The sequence below is a fragment of the Mobula birostris genome, chromosome 22, assembly GCF_030028105.1.
Source record: "Mobula birostris isolate sMobBir1 chromosome 22, sMobBir1.hap1, whole genome shotgun sequence".
Classification (NCBI taxonomy): Eukaryota; Metazoa; Chordata; class Chondrichthyes; order Myliobatiformes; family Myliobatidae; genus Mobula; species Mobula birostris.
The window spans coordinates 60,134,509-60,158,036 of record NC_092391.1 but is presented as its reverse complement, the minus strand read 5'-3'; the positions used below and the strand labels follow the sequence as shown (position 1 = coordinate 60,158,036).

Genomic DNA, 23,528 nt, shown 5'->3' with positions numbered 1-23,528 from the left:
TAGGAGTTTGGCTTGGTTTTGCTTTTGAAAGATTTCTCTAGTTGACATGATCTGGCAAAGTAGAGAAGCCTTTGATCTATTTAACAGCAAAGGTAAATTAAACACAAGAACTTCCCAGCCAGGTTCCTAATATTAGAAATTGATAATGCCTCAGAATGATTCTAGCTTTTTAATGCATGCAATTAAATTCAAGAATATGAATGGACGAAAAGCACTGCAGTTCCAAGATCAACAAAATAAAAATTTTCAAAACCAAGTACAACCATCATGCTTTAACAATGGGTCTAATTTACATCTAAATCAAACTGCAAATCTTTTCTCATGCATACATTCAATGTACGTTGGTGGAAGTGTGAAATGGGGCTTGTTTGGCAGCCAGCTGTTGTGCTGCCGCCGCTGGGCCGCCGGTTGCGGGCAGCTGCCGCCGGGTTGCTGGTTGTGGACAGCTGCCTGTTGTGGGCAGCTGCTGCCACTGGGCCGCCAGTTGTGGGCAGCTGAAAATCTAAGTAAATTACATCTACCGCCTCTCCTTTGTCCACCCTGCTTGTAACTTCTTTAAAGCATTCCAACAGATTTGTCAGACAACATTTCCCTTTACAGAAACCATGCTGACTTTGACTTATTTTACCATTGGTCTCCAAGTACCCTGAAACCTCATCCTTAATAGTAGACTCCCACCACTGAGGTCAGGCTAACTGGCTAAAGATTTCCTTTATTTTGTCTTCCTTCCTTCTTAAAGAGTGGTGTGACATTTGCAATCTTCCAGTCCTCCGGGACCATGCCAGAATCAAGTGAAAGATCATGACCAATGCATCCGTTATCTCTTCAGCAACCTCCCTCAGGTCTCTGGGATGTAGTCCATCTGGCCCAGGTGACTTATCCACCTTAAGATCTTTCCGTTTGCCTAGCACTTTTCCCTTTGTAATAGTAATGGCAGTCACTCCTGCTCCCTGACACTCATGGACCTCTGGCACACACCTCGAGTCTTCCAGAGTGAAGACTCATGCAAAGTACTTAAATATTTTTCTTTGTCCCCCATTATTACCTTACCCTGCATATGCAGCGCTCCTCGTAAAGGTCCTCAATGGATGGTAGGGAGACCCCTCTGATCCTCTCAGCTGTTCTCAGTCCTTTGTAGGGTCTTCCAATCCGATGCTCAACTGCTCTCATACCAGATGGAGATGCAGCTTGTCAAGAAGCTGTCAATGGTGGTCCCGTAAAATGCAGTTAAAATGGGTTGAGCAGGGGGGCAGTCTTGTTTGCATCAATCTCTTGAGGAAGTGGTGCTGCTATGCCTTCTTGTTTGGGAAGGTGATATAAAAGGACCAGGTGAGATCATCCCAGGAACTTGGTGCACTTAACTCTCTCTACGCAGAAGCCATATATTTGCAGAGGGGGATAGTTCATCTGCAGCTTCCTGAAGTCCACAATGATTTCCTTCGTCTTCCTCATGTTCAGACTTGGGTTATTCTTCTCACACCAATCCATCAACCACTCCACTTGCTCTCTATACTTTGTCTCATCATCGTTCTTGATAAGGACAACCACTGTTGTCAACTGCAAGCTTGATGCCAGTGCTCAGCGTAATGGGACGAGAGATGTTGCTGCCCACATGGACTGACTGTGGCTTTACTATTAAGCCCATACCCAGATGCATAGGGAGGTGTTGAAACCCAGCAACGACAATTTCCCCACCAGTTCCTAAAAGTGTTGAAAGCTGAAGTGGAGTCTATAAACAGCAGTCTGGCATACGAAAACCCATTTTCCAGATGGGACAGGACAGTGTGGAGGGCAGATGCTATTGCATCATCAGAGGATCAATTTGAGCGATAAGTAAACTGTAAAGGCTCCAATGTAGCCAAGAGAAAAGCTTTTATGTGTTCCATGACCAGCCAGTCACAGCATTTCATAATGGTTGATGTTAATGCCACCGGACAATAGTCATTTAGGCAGGTCACTGTCACACTGGACTGATGGCTGCCACCTTGAAAACCAAGGGGACAATGAATTGTTCCAGAGCGATGTTGAATATATCCGTCAGCTGGGCTGCATGGTCTTTCAGAACCCGACCTGGTATATTATCGGGTCCTGAAGCTTTGCATGGGTTGACTCTGCCCAGGGTCTTCCTCGCCTTAGCTTCAGCCAGACAGAGTATCTGCTCCCCTTGGGGGAGGGGTGCCTTCCTCGCCAGCACTTTCTCCTGTGCATCAAACCGGGCGTAGAAGACATTCAGCTTCTCAGAGAGTGAAGCATCCTAGTCACTGACATGCAGGAGAGACTTGTAGTCTATAATCCTCTGAACTCCCTCCCACATGCATCTCATGTCTCTGGAATAGCAGGAGTGGCAGTAAATTCACTGAGAATGCTCCTAATTTGCCTTCCTGATGGAATGGGAAAGCACAGTTCTCGTTTCCCTGAGAGCTGTCGCACCCCCGATCTAAGGGCAGCATCACAATCCCTCAGCCTGGCACGGACCTCTGCAGTAAGCTATGGCTTCTGATTTGACAGCACCTGGATGTATTTCATGGTGGTAACATCCTCTACTCTTCTCTATTTAGCTGGTCACAGAATCCACATATTACTTGATGTTAGCGTAGTTGCCATAGGTAGCAGCCTCCCTGAACCCTCAGGCCAGGTTTTCACCACCTTTGACCCACCTGACCACTGGTTTGTATGCTGGAATTAACATGACAGATAAGCGATCTAGGAGTCCAATGTGGGTTCGAGGGACTGCTTTGTAGGCACCTGGTACGTTAGTGTAAACAGCTCTGGTGCATTTTCATCTCTGGTAGCAAAATCAACATGCTGGTGGAATTTAAGCAGGACTGTCTTTAGGTTTGCATGGTTAAAATGGCCTGCGTTAATGAAGATACCATCGTGGTGTTTGGTTTGAAAGACACTGGCACTGTAGAGCTCAGACTGTGCCTCACCAGCATTAGTAGAGAGGGAGATATATACAGTGACTAACATGATTGTAGCAAACTCCCTCAGTATATAAAACGGTCTGCATTTCACAATTATGAACTCAATCATCAGTGAATAGTGGGATGCCACAGCTAAGACCAGTTCTAATTGATGTAAACCTACCGCTCACTATGTAATTGATGGTGGCCAAATAACTGGCTAAACTGCATGCTTTTGTGATACGGAAGGAATTGGAAGCATATGGAGGAAGCCCATGGGATAACGTACACCATGAATTTATACACTCTGTGGCTACTTTATGAGGTACACCTGCTTGTTAATGAGCATATCTATTCAGCCAATCATGTGGCAGCAACTCAGTGTACAAAAGCACGCAGACATGGTCAAGAGGTTCAGTTGCTCCAGTTGTTGTTCAGAGCAAACATAATGGAGAAGATATGTGATCCAAATGACTGACCGTAGAATGATTTTAACACCCACAGACCAACACAACGACCCCATTGTGAGAGGTGGAAATGGGTAAGGCTGGTCAACAAGGCTCTGGTGAAGCTGTAGAGGCCAATGGATACAATACAATATTGAAAAACTCCAACCGTACCATTGACTGTATACAAAGCAGATGGGAGGTCATCAATGACCAGTGCTCCACTGAGACGAAGGACCCCAAAAAGACCAGACTGGGTAATTTTAGTACCTCAGAAATTGCTGATCTCTTGGAATTTTCACACACAACAGTCTCTAGAGTTTATAGCGAATGGTGAAAAAAAAGCAAAACATCCAGTGAGTTCCAGCTCTGTAGGAGAAAATGCCTTGTTAATGAGCGAAATTAGAGGAGATTGGCCAGACAGGTTCAAGCTGACAGGAAGACAAAGTAACTCAAGAAACTACACATTACAACAGTAGTGTGCAGAACAGCATCTCTGAATGCACAACACGTCAAACCTTAAAGTGGATGGGCTGCAGTAGCAACAAACCACATTGGGTCCACTCCTGTACCTAATGCAGTGATGAATGAGTGTATTTCATAAACAGCCCCAGTAGCTTAATATTGAATAACATGTAGTATTATCCTGATCAAAAAGGCGTAACAGCACCTTTATTTCCTGCGGAGCATCAGAGAAAGATCACCTCTGTCCCAGGATACTGACGGACTTTTACCGCTGTACCATTGAGAGCATACTCGCCAACTGCATCTCAGTGTGGTATGGCAATTGTCCCGTATCAGACCGCAAAGCACTCCAGCATGTGGTGAAAACTGCCCAGCGGATTATCGGCACCCAGTTGCCCACCATTAAGGACATCTACCATAAACACTGCCTGGGCAGGGCGAAAAGCATTATCAGTGATGCATCTCACCCTAACCATGGACTTTTTACTCTCCTCCCATCCGGTAGGTGCTACAGGAGCCTCCGCTCCCACACCAGCAGGCACAGGAAGAGCTTCTTCCCTGAAGTTGTGACACTGCTGAACTTCTCATCACAACGCTAAACAGTACTGCACCCATATTGTACTATCTCAGTACTTTCGTATTTGTGTGCTGTAGCACTTACTTTTTATTCGCAGTTATTTTGTAAGTAACACTATTCTTTGCATTTCTGGTCAGATGCTAACTGCATTTCATTGGTTTTGTATCTGCACTCGGCACAATGACAATAAAGTTGAATCTAATCTAATCTAATCTAGTCTGTGAAGCAGAGTTTTTTCTTACAAATATGCAGCTGTAACTGTGCATTACCTTCCGGTCCATGTCCTTCTTGCCCACTGCTGACTGCAGTGCGTGCAGAAGTGCGTCAACCAAGCCCTCGCATTCACGAAGCCTTCGACGAGCATCGCTCCCATCTGAACTCACATTCCTACAAAATAAAAAAGAAAATGACAACAAAAGGAAAATAAATCCTTATTGCCTGAAGGGAGCCCAGAAATGGGAGCTTAATAAATTCTTACAATGATTTATTTAAATGCATTTGAACACTTTTAGAAATAATGAGGCTGTTCAGTCTCAATTCTGTTTTCAATGCACCACTTCAATGATTGTCTATTTGAAAAGCTAAGGCAGAAGCGTAATTTGAGTTTTATATTTAGCATTATTCAGAGACCGTACAGTTAGTTCAGTTTGGACTTTACAAAGAGTGAAAATTATACAGGAATCACTTGTTCATTATGTGCCACGTCGTATGACGTGGGCAATCATGGTTTTTCTATGACCATGATTGTTATTGGCAAATTTTTCTACAGGAGTGGTTTGCATTGCCTTCTTCTGGGCAGTGTCTTTACAAGATGGATGACCCCAGCCATTATCAATATTCTTCAGAGATTGTCTGCCTGGCATCAGTAGTGGCATAACCAGGACTTGTGATCTGCACCAGCTGCTCAAACGACCATCACCACCTGCTCCCATGGCTTCACATGACCCTGATCAGAGGCCAAGTAGGTGCTACACCTTGCCCAAGGGTGACCTGCAGGCTAGTGGAGGAAAGCAGTACCTTATATTTCCTTTGGTAGGGATGCATTTCTAACCTGCCACCCTTTTACAACTCGAGGCATTGGAGTTCAGAGTTCAAATTCAATGACACCTGTATGGAGTTTGTATGTCCTAACTATGAATGCATGGGTACACTCTGGGTGCTCTAGTTTCCTCCTATCGTCCAAAGACCTACAGATTAGTAGGTTAGTTAGTCATCATAAACTGTCCTGTGATTAGGGTAGCTTAAATAGGTGGATTGCTGGATGGCTTGGCTAGTGGACCGGAAGGGTATCTTCCATGCAGCATCATTAAATAAAAGATAGATTAACAGACAGATAGAGCAGAATTAGCATCATCATTACTTCACCATGGGTGGCTGGGTGGAGATACATCTCTACCAAAGGAGGTTTAAGGCACTCCTTCCCTCCGCTAGCCTGCAAGTCGCCCTTGGGCAAGGTGTAGCATCTGGTTCACTTCCCAGTCAGGGTCATGGGAGCAAGTGGTAGATGGTTGTATAAGTAGCTGATGCATATCATAAGTCTTGGTTATGCATTCACTGACACCAGGCAGAAAATCTCTGAAGAGTATTGATAATGACTGGGGTTACCAGTCTTGTAAAGACACTGACCATAAGAAGATAATGACAAACCATTTCTCCAGAAAAATTTGCTAAGAACAATCATGGTGAAAGACCATGATCGCTTACATCATACGGAACATAACGATGATGGTGACACCAGGAATTCTGCAGATGCTGGAAATTCAAGCAACACACATCAAAGTTGCTGGTGAACGCAGCAGGTTAGGCAGCATCTCTAGGAAAAGGTACAGTCAACGTTTCAGGCTGAGACCCTTGGTCCAGACTGGTGACAACTGCCTCTCCAAATGATAACTTGCTGAACTTTCCATATCTGTTAATGGACATCTTCTTTTTACATTGTCAAATAGCAAAGATGGGTTCACTGTCATTCCGTTTCATGGCTTTCATGTAAATCAGGTATATTTACCATTCATTTTCACCAATTGGAGAAAGTATGCCTTGAAGATGTTTCCCAAGAATGATGCCTCAATTTTAAAATTCTCATAACTTTTAAAATTGCTCCCTGACTCCACCTTTGCCATCCCAGTCCCCCATTTCAGTTGTACCATCTCCTCAAATCCTGCACTCCTCCAGTTTGGGCCTCTAACATTTCTCACAGCAATATCAGCAGCTGCCATGTCACTAAGCTCAAATTCCCTCCCTAAACCTCTCCATCTCCTAGCCTTACATGGAACAGAACAGCAGAATACAGGCCCTTTGGCCCATGTTATTGTGCTGGCTTTTTAACCTACTCTAAGATCACTCTCAGACATAAGAGGTACTACAGATGCTGAAAATCTAGAGCAACATACACAAGGTACTGGAGGAAATAAGCAATTCAGGCAGCATCTACGGATGGGAATAAACAGTCGATGTTTTCGGCCAAGACCCTTCATCAGGACTGCACTGTTACTTTGTTCAACCTCAATTCACCGTGCAATGATCGCATTTAAGATGTGTACAGACAGGCACATGAACACACAAGCATTGCAGGGATATTGTGCAGGCATCGATTTCTTGAATTTCTGGTAATGGCACCCCCCACCCCTTCACCATTCCCCACTTCTGTTCCCCTCTCACACCTCATCTCCTTACCTGCCCATCACCTGCCTCTGGTGCTCCTCTCCTCTTCCCTTTCTTCCATGGCCTTCAGTCCTCTCCTATCAGACTCCCCCTTTTCCAGTCCTTTATCTCTTTCACCAATCAGCTTCCCAGCTCTTGACTTCACCCCTCACCCTCTCCCAGATTTGTCTATCAACTGTCACTTTGTACTTCTTCCTCCCTTCCCTCCCACCTTCCTACTCTGACTTCTTCCCTTCCTTTCCAATCCCAATGAAGGGTCCCAGCCTGAAACGTCGACTGTTTACTCTTTTCCACTGATGCTACCTGATCTGCTGAACCAGCATTTTGTGTGTGCTGCTTTGGATTTCCAACATCTGCAGATTTTCTTGTGTTTACAATATTGTGCAGGCAAAGAGATTTACAGTCGACCTTCACTAATCCGACTACCTGTAATCCGGTTTCCTTGATAAACCGGCACCGATTTCAAATTTTCCGCGCAACTGTAATCTCAAATTTCCCGGGCCACCATACCAATCTGCTGCGTATTGTTTTGGTTGCGCGAGATCTGTTCACATGTTGGCGCGCTCTTGTAAGCACAGACAGGTGATTCCTGCTTGTTTTCCTGCATTTATTAATATTATTGGCTCTTTTTTAGCCCCAATTATGGCCCCAGTGAGTAAAGGAAATGCACCTCATGCTGTGAAGCGAAAACACCGCATATTATCCATTAAAGATAAGGTTGAACTCTTGAAAAAACTGGACAGTCCTGTATTGGTGAAAAGCTTGTGCGAATGTTACAACATTGGCTCTTCCACAGTGTACCATATAAAGAAACATGGCTTACAGTTTCGTGCAGTGTGTGGCGAAAACCGCTCAGCAGACAAGGAAGCAGCAGCAGTTTGTTGACGAGTTCGCCAAGTTAGTCTCCGACGAAAAGGCCCGAGCGGGTGTACAATGATGATGAGACTGCTTTGTATTGGAGATGTACACCAAGAAGAACACTAACAACAGCAGATGCAGAATCGCCAACAGGGTATAAGGCATCGAGAGATCATGTGACTTTGCTAGGCTGCTCTAAAGCTGCAGGAACCCACAGATGTAAGTTACTGGTCATTGGCAAAAGTGATGAATATGAAGTTGTAGCAGAGAGACTTTCTATTGACAGGCTAATTAAGCTGACAGGTGAATTGCTGAAAGGATTAGAGCAAGAAATAATGAGTGTTTATATCCTGCAGGATAAGCTAATCAAAGAGAGACCAAAATATATGAAACAACTTACTTTGGAAGATATGTTCAAAAAAAAAAAATTGCTAGAAAAAGTGGAACAGGAGAGCGAACACTTCAAAATCCAGTGCCATCAACCTCTGCTCACCCAGACGTGCTGCCACCAACATCTGCAGTTTGTGAAGAAGCTGTTGTGCCAGTTTCAGCACCAGCTCGATGCTTCACTCACTTTTCAAGATGAAGATGTTGATGATCCTACAACCCCACACTTGCAGACATGTAACTTTGCCTGAAGGTATATTAAACGTCTCACTTTAGAAGCGGAAGTGCTCAACTTTTCTGTACAAGTTAATTCCTGTACATTTACCTGTACCCTTTATTTTATCTGAGCCTGTACAGTATATTACTTCATTAAAATTTCACTTGCTACTCATCTAATATTTCTGTTTCATTATTATCTAACTTGTACTGATTTACATGATATTTTAAAGGTATGATGAGACAGTTAGCTATTGCTTAATGTGATCCTTCTGTAATTCGGTATTTTCACTAATCCGGCACTCCTCAGGTCCCAGTGGTGCCGGATTAGTGAAGGTCGACCTGTAGTTTAATTCGGTATCAGGCATTCTGAGCTGTAAGACCAATTCCTGCACTGCACTGTTCCACATTCTATAAAACTGCAAATTAAATTGTCAAACCTATCCCAAGCCATTTCAAGCAAGTGCATACCACGTAGGTCTTACCATGACATTTAAAGTGGATGTGAGCTCAACCTCAAGGGGTGAAGTGATCACAGGTAAAGCCCTCCCCACCACTCTGCACATCTACACGAAGTATCGTCGCAGGAAAGCAACATCCATTATCAGGGACCCCCACCACCCAGGACATGCTCTGTCCTCACTGCTGTCATCAGGAAGAAGGTAAAAGAGCCTCATGACTCACACATTAGGTTCAGGAACAGTTATTACCCCTCAACCATCTGGCCAAAGAGCCCACCCACCAACAGACACTCACAACACGCTGGAGGAACTCAGCAGGTCGGGCAGCATCTGTGGAAACGATCAGTCAACGTTTCAGGCCAGAAGCCTTCGTCAGGACTGTAGGGGGAAGGGGCAGAGGCCCTATAAAGAAGGTGGGTGGAGGGTGGGAAGGAGAAAGCTGGTAGGGTCCAGGTGAAAAACCAGTAAGGGGAAAGATAAAGGGGTGGGGGAGGGGATAGGCAGGAAAGGTGAAGAAAGAATAGGGGAAAACACAATGGATAGTAGAAGGAGGCAGAACCGTGAGGGAGGTGGTAGGCAGCTGGGGGAGGGGGCAGAGTGACATAGGGATAGGGGAAGGGAGGGGGAGGGAATTACTGGAAGTTGGAGAATTCTATGTTCATACCAAGGGGCTGGAGACTACCTAGACGGTATATGAGGTGTTGCTCCTCCAACCTGAGTTTAGCCTCATCATGGCAGTAGAGGAGGCCATGTATGGACATATTTGAATGGGAGTGGGAAGCAGAGTTGAAGTGGGTGGCTACCGGGAGATCCTGTCTGTTGTGGCGGACGGAGCGGAGGTGCTCGACGAAGTGGTCCCCCAATCTGCGTCGGGTTTCATCGATGTAGAGGAGGCCGCACCGGGAGCACCGGATGCAATAGATGACCCAACAGACTCACAAGTGAAGAGTTGCCTCACTTGGAAGGACTGTTTGGGGCCCTGAATGGTGGCAAGAGAGGAGGTGTAGGGACAGGTGTAGCACTTGCGCTTACAGGGATAAGTGCCAGGTGGGAGATCTGTGGGGAGAGACGTGTGGACCAGGGAGTCACGGAGGGACCAATCCCTGCGGAAAACGGAGAGGGGTGGAGAGGGAAAGATGTGCTTAGTGGTGGGGTCCTGTTGAAGGTGGTGGAAGTTGCGGAGGATAATGTGCTGGATCCGGAGGCTGGTGGGGCATCTCCTCCATTTCCCGCACTTCGGTTCTCACCCCATCCTCCCGCCACCACAACAGGGACAGAGTTCCCCTTGTCCTCACCTACCACCCCGCTAGCCTCCGGATCCAGCACATTATCCTCTGCAACTTCCACCACCTTCAACGGGACCCCACCACTAAGCACATCTTTCCCTCTCCACCCCCTACGCTTTCCGCAGGGATCAGACACCCGTAACTCCCTGATCCACATGTCCCTCCCCACAGATCTCCCACCCGGCACTTATCCCTGTAAGCGCAAGTACTACACCTGTCCCTACACCTCCTCTCTTGCCACCATTCAGGGCCCCAAACAGTACTTCCAAGTGAGGCAACACTTCACTTGTGAGTCTGTTGGGGTCATCTATTGCATCCGGTGCTCCCGGTGCGGCCTCCTCTATATCGGTGAAACCCGACGCAGATATGGGGACCGCTTCATCGAGCACCTCCGCTCCGTCTGCCACAACAGGCAGGATCTCCCGGTAGCCACCCACTTCAACTCTGCTTCACACTCCCACTCAGATATGTCCATACATGGCCTCCTCTACCACCATGATGAGGCTAAACTCAGGTTGGAGGAGCAACACCTCATATACCGTCCAGGTAGTCTCCAGCCCCTTGGTTTGAACATAGAATTCTCCAACTTCCGGTAATTCCCTCCCCGTCCCTTCCTCTATCCTTATGCCACTCTGCCCCCTCCCCCAGCTGCCTATCACCTTCTACTACCCATTGTGTTTTCCCCTATTCTTTCTTCACCTTTCCTGCCTATCATCTCCCTGCTTCTCCTCCCCCACATCTTTATCTTTCCCCTTACTGGTTTTTCACCTGGAACACACCAGCCTTCTCCTTCCCACCCTCCCTCCACCTTCTTTATAGGGTCTCTGCCCCTTCCCTTTACAGTCCTGATGAAGGGTTCCAGCCTGAAACGTTGACCGACCTTTTCCACAGATGCTGCCCGACCTGCTGAGTTCCTCCAGCGTGTTGTGAGTGTTGCTTTGACCCCAGCATCTGCAGAGTATTTTGCATTTACCACCCACCAAGAATAGTCTCTCTTCTCCCCTCTGCCATCAAGCAGAAGATACAAAAGTCTGTAAGCAGGTTCAAGGACAGCTTCTACCCCACTGTGATGAGACATTTGAAAGCACCCCTTGTATGATAAGATGGATTCCTGGCCTCCCAATCTTCCTCATTATGACCATGCACTTAATCATTTACCTGCACAGCACTTTTTCAATAGCTTTTACACTTTTTCTACATTGCTAGCTCAATGCACTGTGTAAAGTAATAATTTGATCTGTATATATATTGGGCAAGACAAGCTTTTCACTGTGTCTCAGTACAGGTGGTAATGGTGCACCAATCCTCCTCTATCAAACAACTAATTTATACGTTATTTATTGAGATACTATGCAGAATAAACTCTTCGAGCTGCGCCACCCAGAAATGCCTCAATTTAATCCTAGCCTAATCACGGGATAATTTACAATGACCAAACAACCTACCAACTGGTACGTCATTGGAATGTGGGAGGAAACCAGAGCACGTGGAGGAAACCCAGGACACAGGGAGAAGGCAGAAAGTCCTTATAGGTAGCGGTGGGAATTACACCCAGTTTACGGATACTGTAAAGTGTTGTGCTAACCACAATGCTACCGTGCCTCCCCGGTTAGCAGATGAAAGATAATTATGCCCATGAATCTGTGGTCTTATCAATATCATTATGTGCTGATTATCTTGTATGTGTTACGATATGTGTGCTTTGTGATGTGTGTGACTGTTGGCACTGTGTTTTGCACCTTAGCCCCGGAATAACACGGTCTTGTTTGGAAGTATTCTTGGGTATTCATATATGGTTGAATGACAATTGAACTTGCACAAGAAAGTCTGCAGATACAGGAGATCCAAAGCAATACACAAAATGCTGGAGGAACTCAGCCGGTCAGGCAGCATCTATGAAAAGGAATAAACAATTGACATTTCAGGCTGAGACACTTCTTCAGGACTGGAAAAGAAGGGGAGAAATCAGAGTAAAAAGGTGGGGGGGGGGACAAGAGGAAGATGTACAAGGTAGCAGATGATAGGTGAAACTGAGAGAAGGATTGGGATGAAGTAAAGAGCTGGGAAGTTTCTTGGTAAAAGAGATAAAGGACTGGAAAAGGGGGAATGTGATAGGACAGAACAGAAAAACCATGAAAGAAAGGGAAGGGGAGGAGCACCAAAGGGAGGTGATGGGCCAATAAGGAGATAAGGTTAGAGAGAGAAACAGGAATGGGGAATGGTGAATGATGAAGGAGAGGAAGGGAGGGGAGGGCGGAGGGAGGCAATTACCGGAAGTTGACAAATTTGATGTTCACACCATCAGGTTGGAGGCTATCCAGCTTAAACATTTAAACTTGAAATTGACTTGAATTAAAAATGGAGTCAACACTACACTGGAACTAAAATCAGTAAGTTCAATCCATCAAAGCACAATAAGCCCTTGGTAGATATAAACCAAGCAGTCTTTTTTAAAATACAGCAGTGTGTAAAATACAAACAGCAGCTGATGGATAAATATCTTTCTCTTCCTTTAAATTACTTGAAATATAGAATGTATTCAACCATTTACAAAAATTGCTTTTTTCAGTTTCTAACTGTGATGCAATTTACCATTTGTGAGCGATGAAAAGCAATTATATAGCTGATTTACCATTAATATTGAAGAAACTCTTTTTCAGGGCAATAACCTAGCACTCACGGCAATTTGAACAGACAAATATTTAGAATATAAAATTAAAATTAACTTATTCAATATTAGCTAAAATTTGCTAAATCAATACTTAAGACAAGCCAAATCAATTAACAACCCTTCTGATTATGACTTGAACAAACATCAATAGACCATTTCTCAAATAATTTCATGTTATTAAATCATTTTCCTCATTCAGGCTTAATCTGGTAAACTGCTAATCTTGAAAATTTTTTTAGAATTGGTGACAGAGACAACAGTAAATTTAGGAATAGATAATGCTTTTGAGCAATAGATGGATGATGGCGTACACACTGAATGCTGTTTGGATCGAAACATGAGGTACGGATCTTTGATTCGCACATTCTCAAAATATTGCTTTCTATCTGCTTTGGCATGCTGCATTGATCTCTCCTCACCCGCGATTCAAAGAAATTTGCTTCTCTATATCCCGGGAGGGAAATGGTTGGTAATTTCCAGCAACATTTGTGGGAATTGTGCTCTTGTGCACACCTGATTTTATTTCCAGGTGTAATTTGAGCAACTGCAATTATGATATGAAACAACATTGTTGATTACTTTTCTTTAAGTAATGCCAGCACTACCATCAAGTTAAAAAGGCAACAGAGACTTAAATCTTCTGTTTTGTGAATTGTGCACCATTTAACTTTATATTTACCTTGTAAATGAAACTTCCTAGGTCATTGAAAGAACAGCAGGCTGGATACTTTTAGCCTGCCTATCACCTTCCCACAGGGGCCCTCCTCTTTCCCCTTCTCCCATGGTCTATTCAAAGTTCAAAGGAAATTCTATTATTAAAGTGCATATATGTCACCATATACAACACAGAGATTATTTTTCTTGTGGGCATACGCAATAAATCTACAGAATAGTAACTATAACAGAATTAATGACAGATCAACCAGAGTGCAGAAAACAACAAACTGTGCAAATGCAAATACAAACAAATAGCAATAAATAACAAGAACATGAGATAAAGAGTCATTAAAAATGAGTCCATTGGTTGTGGGAACATTTCAATGATGGGCCAAATAAAGTCAAGTGTAGCTATCCCCTTGGGTTCAAGAGCCCAATGACTGAGGGGCAGCAAATGTTCATGAACCTGGTGGTGCAATTCCTGGGACTCTCTTCTCAGATTCCTCATTCTTCAGCCCTTTACCTTTTCCACCTTTTACCTCCCAGCTTCTCAGTTCATGCCCCTTCCCCCACCCACCCAGCTTCATCTATCACCTTCTTGCTCGTCCTCCTTCCTCTGTCTGCACCTTCTTAATCTGGCTTTTTTTCTCCTTCCATTCCAGTCCTGATGAAGGGTCTCAGCCCTTTTGTGTGTATTGCTCTGGACTTCCAGCATCTGCAGAAACTTGTGTTTATACTTTTAAGCTTTCAGTCATTTGAAGAAGCACGCAGCTGCAAAATTCCCTCTCTGGCTGGCTCCAGTCCAAAGTAGTGCGAATTGTTTAATCTCCCTACTGACAACTGTTAATGCCACAGTAATGGTCGATTCTCTTCCAATTCATTCCACATGGTTTTAATGGTGTGGACTCGTATCAAGTAGCAACTTCTAGTGTTCCAAAGCCACCAACAGCAGAGTCTTTGGTTGAGGGTGTACATTTTAAGGAACACCCTTTCCCCTGTAAAAGAAACATTCCCAAATCCAGCCATACCTAAACAAGTGGGTTACCCAATCTGTCAGAGATCTGAATTCCACAGTCCTGGTCAGGTGTCCAATACAACAGCAGGAGTCTGAGGAGCACGAGGAGATTTGGTATGTTACCAACAATACTCGCAGATTTCTACAGACGTATCATGGAGAGCATTCTAACTGTCTGCATCACTCCCTGGCATGAGAGGACCACCACACAGGATTGAGAAAGGCTGCAAAAAGTTATAAACTCAGCCAGCTCCATCATGGGCACTAGCCTCCCCAGCATCCAGGCCATCTTCAAGGAACGATGCCTCAGATAGGTGGCATCCATCATTAAGGACACCCATCACCCAAGCCATGCCCTTTTCTCACTGCTACCATCAGAGTAGAGGTTCAGAAGTCAGAAGACACACACTCAACAACTCAGGAATAGCTTCTACCCCTCTGCTATCAGATTTCTGAATGGACACTGAACCTATGAACACCACCTCACACACTGTGTGTGTGTGTACGTGCGCAGTGAGAGAGAGAGAGAGAGAGAGAGAGAGAGAGAGAGATATATATACACACACACACACACGTATACTATATATAAAAAATAAAATCTATACTGTTACAGTATATATAAAATGCAATATATATATATTTTGTTTTGTATTGCATTGTACTGCTGCCACATAACAACAGATTTCACAACATACACCGGTGATATTAAACCTGATTCTGATTCTGCTAACCATAATACATTGATTCTGCTATTTTCCACAATAGATTCTACACCATAAACACAAGAGATTCTGCAGATGCTGGAAATCCAGAGTAACACACAAAATACTGGAGGAACTCAGTAGGTCAGACAGTATCTATGGAAGGGAATAATGAGTTGCTGTTTTGGGTCCAGCCCCTTCACCAGGACTCCACTCCAGAATTCCCCACATACAGTGCTATTATTGATGTCATATTTAGCTGGTGTTGAACATTCTCTGGGAATAGGTCACCCGATGAACCTTTGGTTTTGAGTGAAATGGACAAGGGTTCAAGATGATTGGAGGAAACTTCTAAATAAATAAAGGCAACTGTTTTACTGAAGTTGCAAAAAAAAAGTGCTCTGTTCCAACTTTATTTCCTCTTTGGTTATATAATGGTGCCATTGTTCATATCACAAGGTCTTTGTATAATTCATGAATATAAATGATTACTCCTTGGAGTTCACAGCCTCAGATATTCAACTCTGAGAGAATCAAGCAGAGCGGATCCACTTCTACTGTTTGTGCTTGGGCTGCAAGCCAAACACATGTCACATTGCTAGGATTCTACAAGCCAGCTCTCAGTCAGATTAGAATTATGCTGCAATGGCAGGCTCCCTTCAAAGCATTAAAACCACACAGACATTTTGCACATTTTCACGCTCCAACTACATTTTTAAAATCATTTACATAGTATGCGGATATGAAAGGCTTATGCTGAATAGTTTTTCTGCTTATTATGTGAGGTAACTGGATTTTAGCTTTTCAATATTAGAAATGCCAGATCAGCAAGATAAATGTCAAATCAGTGATGACCATTTCTAAAGACATGATTCAACTCTTCAATATTTGGATTCAAGTACAGAAGCTATAAATCCTCCAAAGAAAATTGTTACAGCTTGCCTATGTTTTAATTGAAGATTCATTTTCAAATGATTCAATTTAACATCAGGGAACATATACAGTACTCAGTCAGAAATTCTTACTCTTCACAGACATCCACGAAACAGAAGAAATACCCCAAAGAATGAATGACAGCAGAAAGTTAGAACCCCAAAAGTACCCCCACCCTTGCACAGGGAGCAGCAAAAGCATCAACCCCCCCCCAACCACGCAAGCACTAGCAAGGCCCCCAAAGATACTATGATCTAGAGTCCATCAAAAACTACTGTTCATTCCAACACCTCTCTCTCTCACTCACTAGAAACTCACATTTAAGATAGAGGTTAATAGATTCTTGATAGGTCAGGGCATGAAAGGACATTGGGAGAAGGCAGGACTCTGGGGCTGAGAGGAAAATTGGATCAGCCATGACAAAATAACAGTAGGCTGTATAGGCCAAATGCCTAATTCTGCTCCTTATGGTCTTATAGCAATAAGAGGGTATGTCCTGGGTGATGGGTGTCTTTTATAATGGCCACCGCCTTTTTGAGCCAACTTGAAGATGTCCTGGATACTACGGATGCTGGTGCCCATGATGGAACTGACTGGATGTACAACTCTCTGCAGTTTACTTTGATCCTGTGCAGTAGCAACCCCCCCCCCACCCCTTACCAGACGTTGATGCAGCCAGTCAGAATGCTCTACACAGTACATCTGTAGAAATTTGAGAGTGTTTTTGGTGACATACCAAATCCCCTCAAACTCCTAATGAAATATAGACTGTACAGAGTTCCATACCAAATACGAGTAGCCTGCAGCAGCGTGATCTGGCCTGAAGCATTGGACCTTGCTAAATGGCAGCCTGTTTAAATCAAGAAAATACCTTTCATTTTAGTTGAACGAACATTAAATCATAATTAAAATAGGGTGGCAGTTTCATGCCATAAAGCTTAATGGAAATCTAAAACACATGTCCTTAAAATGTCAAATTAAATTTTAAAACCGCAAATCTATTAGCTTTTCTTGGGTAACGATCTCAAGAGATTGTAATGGCAGTGACACGGTAATGAAGTACAGCTCTTCTCTGATCTAACTAAATGACAGAGAAGGTGAACGAGTTCTCTCTCTTCTTACAAAGCTTCTCCCATTGCCAGCTCAGCCTCTTCCTGGCTCTGGAGAACCCGCAAGTGCAAACACTGTTGAGCAAGCTTCCAGTCTCCCTTCTTCTCCCACTTCAACCCAGAAACTCTAAAATGAAAAATACTGCAGTCATCTGAGAATCTATCCAATGCCATAACATTACTGAATCCTGCTGCGGGAGCAAGTCCGACAAGGAGGCTCTGTGACTTTGAAGCCTAGAGACCCGTGTTGGGTGGATGGGACGGAGGAAAGGAGCTTGTTTTTGCTGTTGTTGTTTGCAGAGCATTGTGGGGACAGTATGTTGATGCCAGAAAGTGCGACGATATTTGTGGGCTGCCCCCAGCACATCCTTGGACTGTGTTGACTATTAATGCAATTGACGCATTTCACCATATGTTTCAATGTAAGATTTCAAAATGCAAATTTCAAAGTAGATTTATTATCAAATAACTTGCATGTCATCCTAGCTAATGCTCATGAACCAGTTCTTCAGCTATGGGTAAATTGCCCCACTGCCTTGTGGGCAGCCTCAGGAGAGATGAAAGCTATGGGAGTAAAGCCTGAAAATCCATTCGGCAGCTCCTGCAGCCAAGCTGGTGCTAAGTGCATTGCTTCATAAGCTTTCCTTTGGACTACACCAGCGAGGCTGAGGCGAGTAACTTGACCACTGGGCATCCCAATATCTCCATACCTTCTGCCCAGGCTTGTGACCTCCAGAGCTCACAAGCCTGGGCAGAAGGTATGGAGACAGAAGGATGCCATCAATTATCATGTACCTGGATACAGCTGCCAGGAGACAGGCGTTAGGAGCTGGTGCTCTCCACTGGGGTTGGTGTGGTGTGGCGTCCAGGCTGGAGTCAGTGCTGCCTTCCCCCCTCCAGTGTTCATTCGGCAGAAGACAAGCTGTATTGTAGTCGACTGCAGATTTCTGCGGCATTCATGGACCCAGGGTCAGGACTATTTTTTTGGCTGTGGGTGTACTTTACTGATACTTTCCATGTGCTTGCTATCTTGTACTTTGCGCTGTGTGTGACTGTTGGTACTGTGTTTTACACCTTGGCCCCAGAGTAACACTCTACTTTGGCTGTATTCATGTATGCTTGAAATGACAACTAAACTTGAATTGAATTGAATACATTACCTTGAGATTCATTAACTTGCAGGCATTTACAGGGAAATAAAGAAATACAATAGAATTTATGAAAGATTACAAAAACAAGGACTGACACATAACCAAAGTGCAAAAGGTGACAAATTGTGCAAATTACAAAATCAAATGAATGATACTATTTATAATAAATAAAATTTTAATTGTAACCCTCAGGCTTGGTCAGCATGTGTTCGTCTAGAGGAAAACAACTCCTAGCCCCGCCAAACTGAGAAATCTCGTTTGCGTGGATGCTGCATGATGTATTGCCCGGTTACAAATCCAAACCGCAAAATATCAAACAGTACACAATATGCAATTAAATGACTGAACTTTATAAATTTGAATCTGAATAAAGGGTTAGTAAAGAAAATAAAAATAAAAAGGGCCCATTTTAAGGAAAAAAGTCTATTGCGCATCACTGGAGCTCACTGATACGGCTATTCATTAACCATCAACCTCCACTAAGAGTCATCGACCTCCAAGCGTAGCCGGCCCTCAGACCCTCGCTCCTCAGTCCACTCCATCCGATGGTCTGACTCTCCATTTGCGTCCTCTCTCTCCATCGCTCCCCGACGAAAGACCGCAAAAAACCCGACTCCCAGACACACAAGAAAGAACAGTTCCTCAGTGGCTAACCCCTGCGTTCTAAAGTCCTGTTATCTCCAGCCATAACCCAAACATTGCTGCTACAGAGAAACCATTTCCTTAGCAGTGGAACATTTACACAGAAACTATTAAATTAGCCTTAACCTTAGAGTGTGTTACATAATAAAATAATAAATAATGCACGTGTGATAAGTAACTATGAACCTGAATTGTTGTCAACTGCAAGTTGTTACCTTAAAAGGGTAAAGATGTTTCCTTTTTCCATGCAATTTGATTTGAGAATCCCTGCAAATACCTAACTCACTGCAGTTCAAATAATTCACTGTTTCAAGCATGCAAATATGAGAAGTGCATCTGCACAACATGGTATCAGTTTTTACGCTCTGATTTCTGCTCTATGCTTAGTACAGATATTTACAGATTGTAACTAGTCATGGTCATCTCAACAGTACAGCTGAACGTCAGCCTCTATGTTTATTTGCTTAGCCTAAATTAAATAACTGGGTGGCAGGGTGGAGATAACATCTCTATCAAAAGGGGTATAAGGTACTCTTTCCTTCCACTAGCCTGCAAGTTACCCTTCAGCAAGGTGTAGCACCTGCTTAACCATCTACACCCCCTCTCCGATCACGGTCATGTGAAGCCACGGAGCAGCTGGTGGATGGTCATATGAGCAGCTGGTGCATATCACAACTCCTGGTTATGTGACCACTGACACCAGGCAATCTCTGACGAGTATTAATAATAGCTGGGGTCATCCATCTTGTAAAGACACTGCCCAGAAGGCAATGGCAAATCACTTCTGTTGAAAAATTTGCCATGAACCATCACGGTCATGAGGCCATGATTGCCCACGTCACATAACAATGACGATGAAATTAAATAACTGGCCTCTAAAGAGAGCAAAGAAACTTTTCAAAAATTAAATACCACTTATCATGAAAAAGATCACAGGCATATTTTGGACTCTCTAAAAAATGCCAAGGCTTTGATGTTTTTAGATTGCTGGCCATAAGCTTTTTCTTTCATCTAACACACATAAAACCTTAAGATACACAGAATTCCAACACAGTTCTGCTTAAACTAAGCTGAAAGCAGGTCAGGTGCAAATCATTAGAGTCTGACATCTTCACTAAACGTCAAGAAAGACAACTGAGGAAAGCAGTAATATTTTAGTTAGATGGACGACCACAAAGACTAATTGTACAAATCGGAACATCTAGAATTCAGCAACCACATTGCACAATTTTCCCTTCAACAAAGGGTATGGAGAAATAATTTCAAACACCTTACAACATTCTTTTATTTTTCTGTATCTCACAATACTTGGAGGATGCAATCACAATGTTCAGATAATTCAGTTTTACAATATGACCGAACAAGAGATATTGGAGGAGTTTTGTATATGTGATAGAGCACCATTCCTACCATTAGGATATCGGTGAAAAGAGAACAGCAATTCTAAACATTCATCTTAATCCATCAAACATAAAATTCAATATATTAAAGAATATTTTGAAATTTGTATTGAATTCTCCAACCTTGTTGTAGTTTAGAGTCCTGTGTGCCTCAATGACCCGGAGAGCCATGTTGGCTGGAGTCAGGGCTTTATGCTTTGATTCTTGGTAGGGTCACCCATGCCAAACAGGTCAAAGGGTAGAGGCCAGACTAAGAGTTGTCCACCAGTTCTGACTGGTAAAACAAAATTGTTATAGAAACAGCAATGAAGAATCCTGCTACATCTGAGTACGATGGTATTCCTAAGTGTTCACCCAGGACTTGCATGACTGACAGTAGTGAAAACTGAGAGAAAGCTACTGTTATGATGAAGGAACATGCCAGAAATGGAGAATCTTCATTGCTGCCCTAAACACCAGCAGTGCAACAGCAGTAAGTATATATTGAATAAGTAATGCCATTTCTTTCGCCTGTAATCATGTATGGTTGAATGACAATTAAATTTGAATTTGAATTTATTTGAATAAAATCATAGCCAGATAACAACAAAGGGAATTTTGCCTCTTAACAGTAGTGTGGTGTCCAAAATAAGTAGCCGTAGGAATCAACATTTTCTTAAATATACTTCAGATCTAACATGCATTCAGGTTGTTCAAAATCAAAGCAAAATTAAGAGTGGATCTGCGGGCTTATTCTGATTTCTTGTACTCCACGAGGGAAAGTGAACACACTCCCATCAGTGAAAGCAGGTACTTGGCTGCTTGGAGCAAAGTTACGGAGTAGCACCAAATTAGGAAATAGTTCAAAACTGCCCGCATAGTCATAGAAAAGTACAGGACAGAAACAGGCCCTTCAGTTCATCTAGTCCATGCCAAACCATTTAATTTGTCTACTCCCACTGACCTGCACCAGAACCACAGCCTTCCATACACCTACCATCCACAAACCTATCCAAACTTCTTAAGCACTGAAATTCAGTTCGAATGTACCACTTGCGCTGGCAGCTCATTCCACACTCTTGCGACCTTCTGAGTGAAGTTTCCCCTCATGTTCACCTTAAACTTTTCACCTTTCACCCATAATCCATGTCCTCTAGTTGTAGTCCCACCCAACCTCAGTTGAAAAAGCCTGCATGCATTTATCCTATTGATACTCCTCATAATTTTATATACCTCTATCGTATCTCCCCTTGGTCTTCTATGTTCCAAGGAATAAAGTCTTAATCTATTCCATATTTCCTATAACTCAGATCCTCCAGACCCAGCAACATCCTTGTAAATTTTCTCCGTACTCTTTCAACCTTATTTACAACTTTCCTGTAGGTAGGTGACCAAAACGGCAGACAACTTCTGCGAGATTTGCACTAGTTTTAAGTCCTGTTCAAGTGTGTTCCTTTTCATTTCATTCACAGGATGTGGTTGCTAATGGTAAAGCCATGTATAATTGTGCATCAAAAGTGTGTTGTGAGTCTTGCCTTAAAGCATTGCAGTGCACATGGTGAAGGCTCTCCAGAGTACCCTTTATCCCCAAGTTAAATGAGTAACAAATTTGCCAACAAAAAATCTTACAGCAAGAAATAAAACTGAAATATACTCATTCTATCCTTGCAGCTAATGAGAAATATTGTTCAAATACAGTTTCAAACAGAACCAAATTATTAAAGCTAGCAAAGAGTTTCACACCAGAATGACATTCTAAATAGTAATTTATTCAAAATACTTCAAGGTTTAATATACTTTTTGGCTCAAAACTTAAATTTTTACCCATCTCATTACCCTTTCTGAATCCTTCATTCAACAATCCTATTTCATTACTTAAAGGAAAGGGACTCCTTTGCCAATACAGTCCAAAGGTTGAAGCAGAATTTAAAAACTCATTTGTCATCATGCTCTTTGCAAAATGTTTTCTGTACAGCTACCACGCCTGAAGTCATATCCCATGTACCTTATTAACATCTGACCAACATTAGGTTGTATTTTTGAGTCTGTCCTGTGGGTTGTCACAACAGTGGTGGAAGATAACTGATAAACATTAATCAAGTGTTTATTTTATTAATCTCTGTTGATTTGAACTTATTTGACTTTAAAATGTCAGCATTGTCTGCAACGTTCGGTCTTAATTCAGGCTCAAGTGGCTCAGAATCAACCATCAGAAATATGTGCTAGGGCAAAGACACTGATGTCATTCAAGGAAGAGCTGTACCAGTTAGAAACTGAGTAAAAAGCTTGAGGATGTGGTTACGACTTACAGGAATGGGCAATCTGAATATTGTCTATTTACTAGAGCTAATGAGCAATATTTTATAAACATCTGTTGTGGATTTAACAGAGCATTATTTGGGGTGTATGAGGCATCGGGGAGGAGTAGCACCTCTGGTGGGGGAACATGTTGCGTCCTTCTCAGGGCCGTTTGTCCACCTTTGGTCCCCACCTGGAAATCAGCTCTCACCTATGGCTCGCAGTAGCTGTTTGCATGTGACAGCGGCCACACCCCAGGCAACGGCTTCGATAAGCGGGCTAAACCAGATGAGGGTAGCCAATGGGTCTCAAACCCTCAGTGAGATAGGGAGTTGTCTATCCCAGCATGTGAAGACAGGCTCTGGCTGTTTGAGCGGATGAGACCAGTGGAAGGTCCGATGGTCAAGAAGGCGGTCTCTGCAAGTGTCGTGGAACGTAAAGAACAGGACAAGACACAGAAGACGTCCCAGTCATCCACTGCACCTAGTCCCATCTCCAGCCGTCTCGACTCTTGTCTTGCCACTGGATCCAGATGGGAATTGGGAAGAGAGAGCGAAGCTGACGCTGTGCAACTCTCCCTCACTTAAACACAAATCACACGCTAGTCTCGACACCATCAAGTCGGTTGGTGGCGCAGTGACATCAGTACTGGACTCCAGAAGCAAAGGTTCCCGAGTTCGAATCTAGTCAAGCCGCTCCCGGGCATGCTCTC

At 43.5% G+C, this 23,528-nt stretch overlaps 1 protein-coding gene across 7 annotated transcripts in view; it reads right to left on the bottom strand.

Moving 5' to 3' along the window:
• arvcfb (ARVCF delta catenin family member b) overlaps positions 1-23,528 on the bottom strand; it is a 500,299-nt gene that overhangs the window by 105,826 nt on the left and 370,945 nt on the right. For all 7 annotated transcript variants that reach the window (XM_072240865.1, XM_072240863.1, XM_072240862.1 and 4 more), the window contains one exon: positions 4,661-4,778. In XM_072240865.1, coding sequence (XP_072096966.1) covers positions 4,661-4,778 — 118 coding nt within the window. The remainder of the gene's footprint in view (positions 1-4,660; positions 4,779-23,528) is intronic.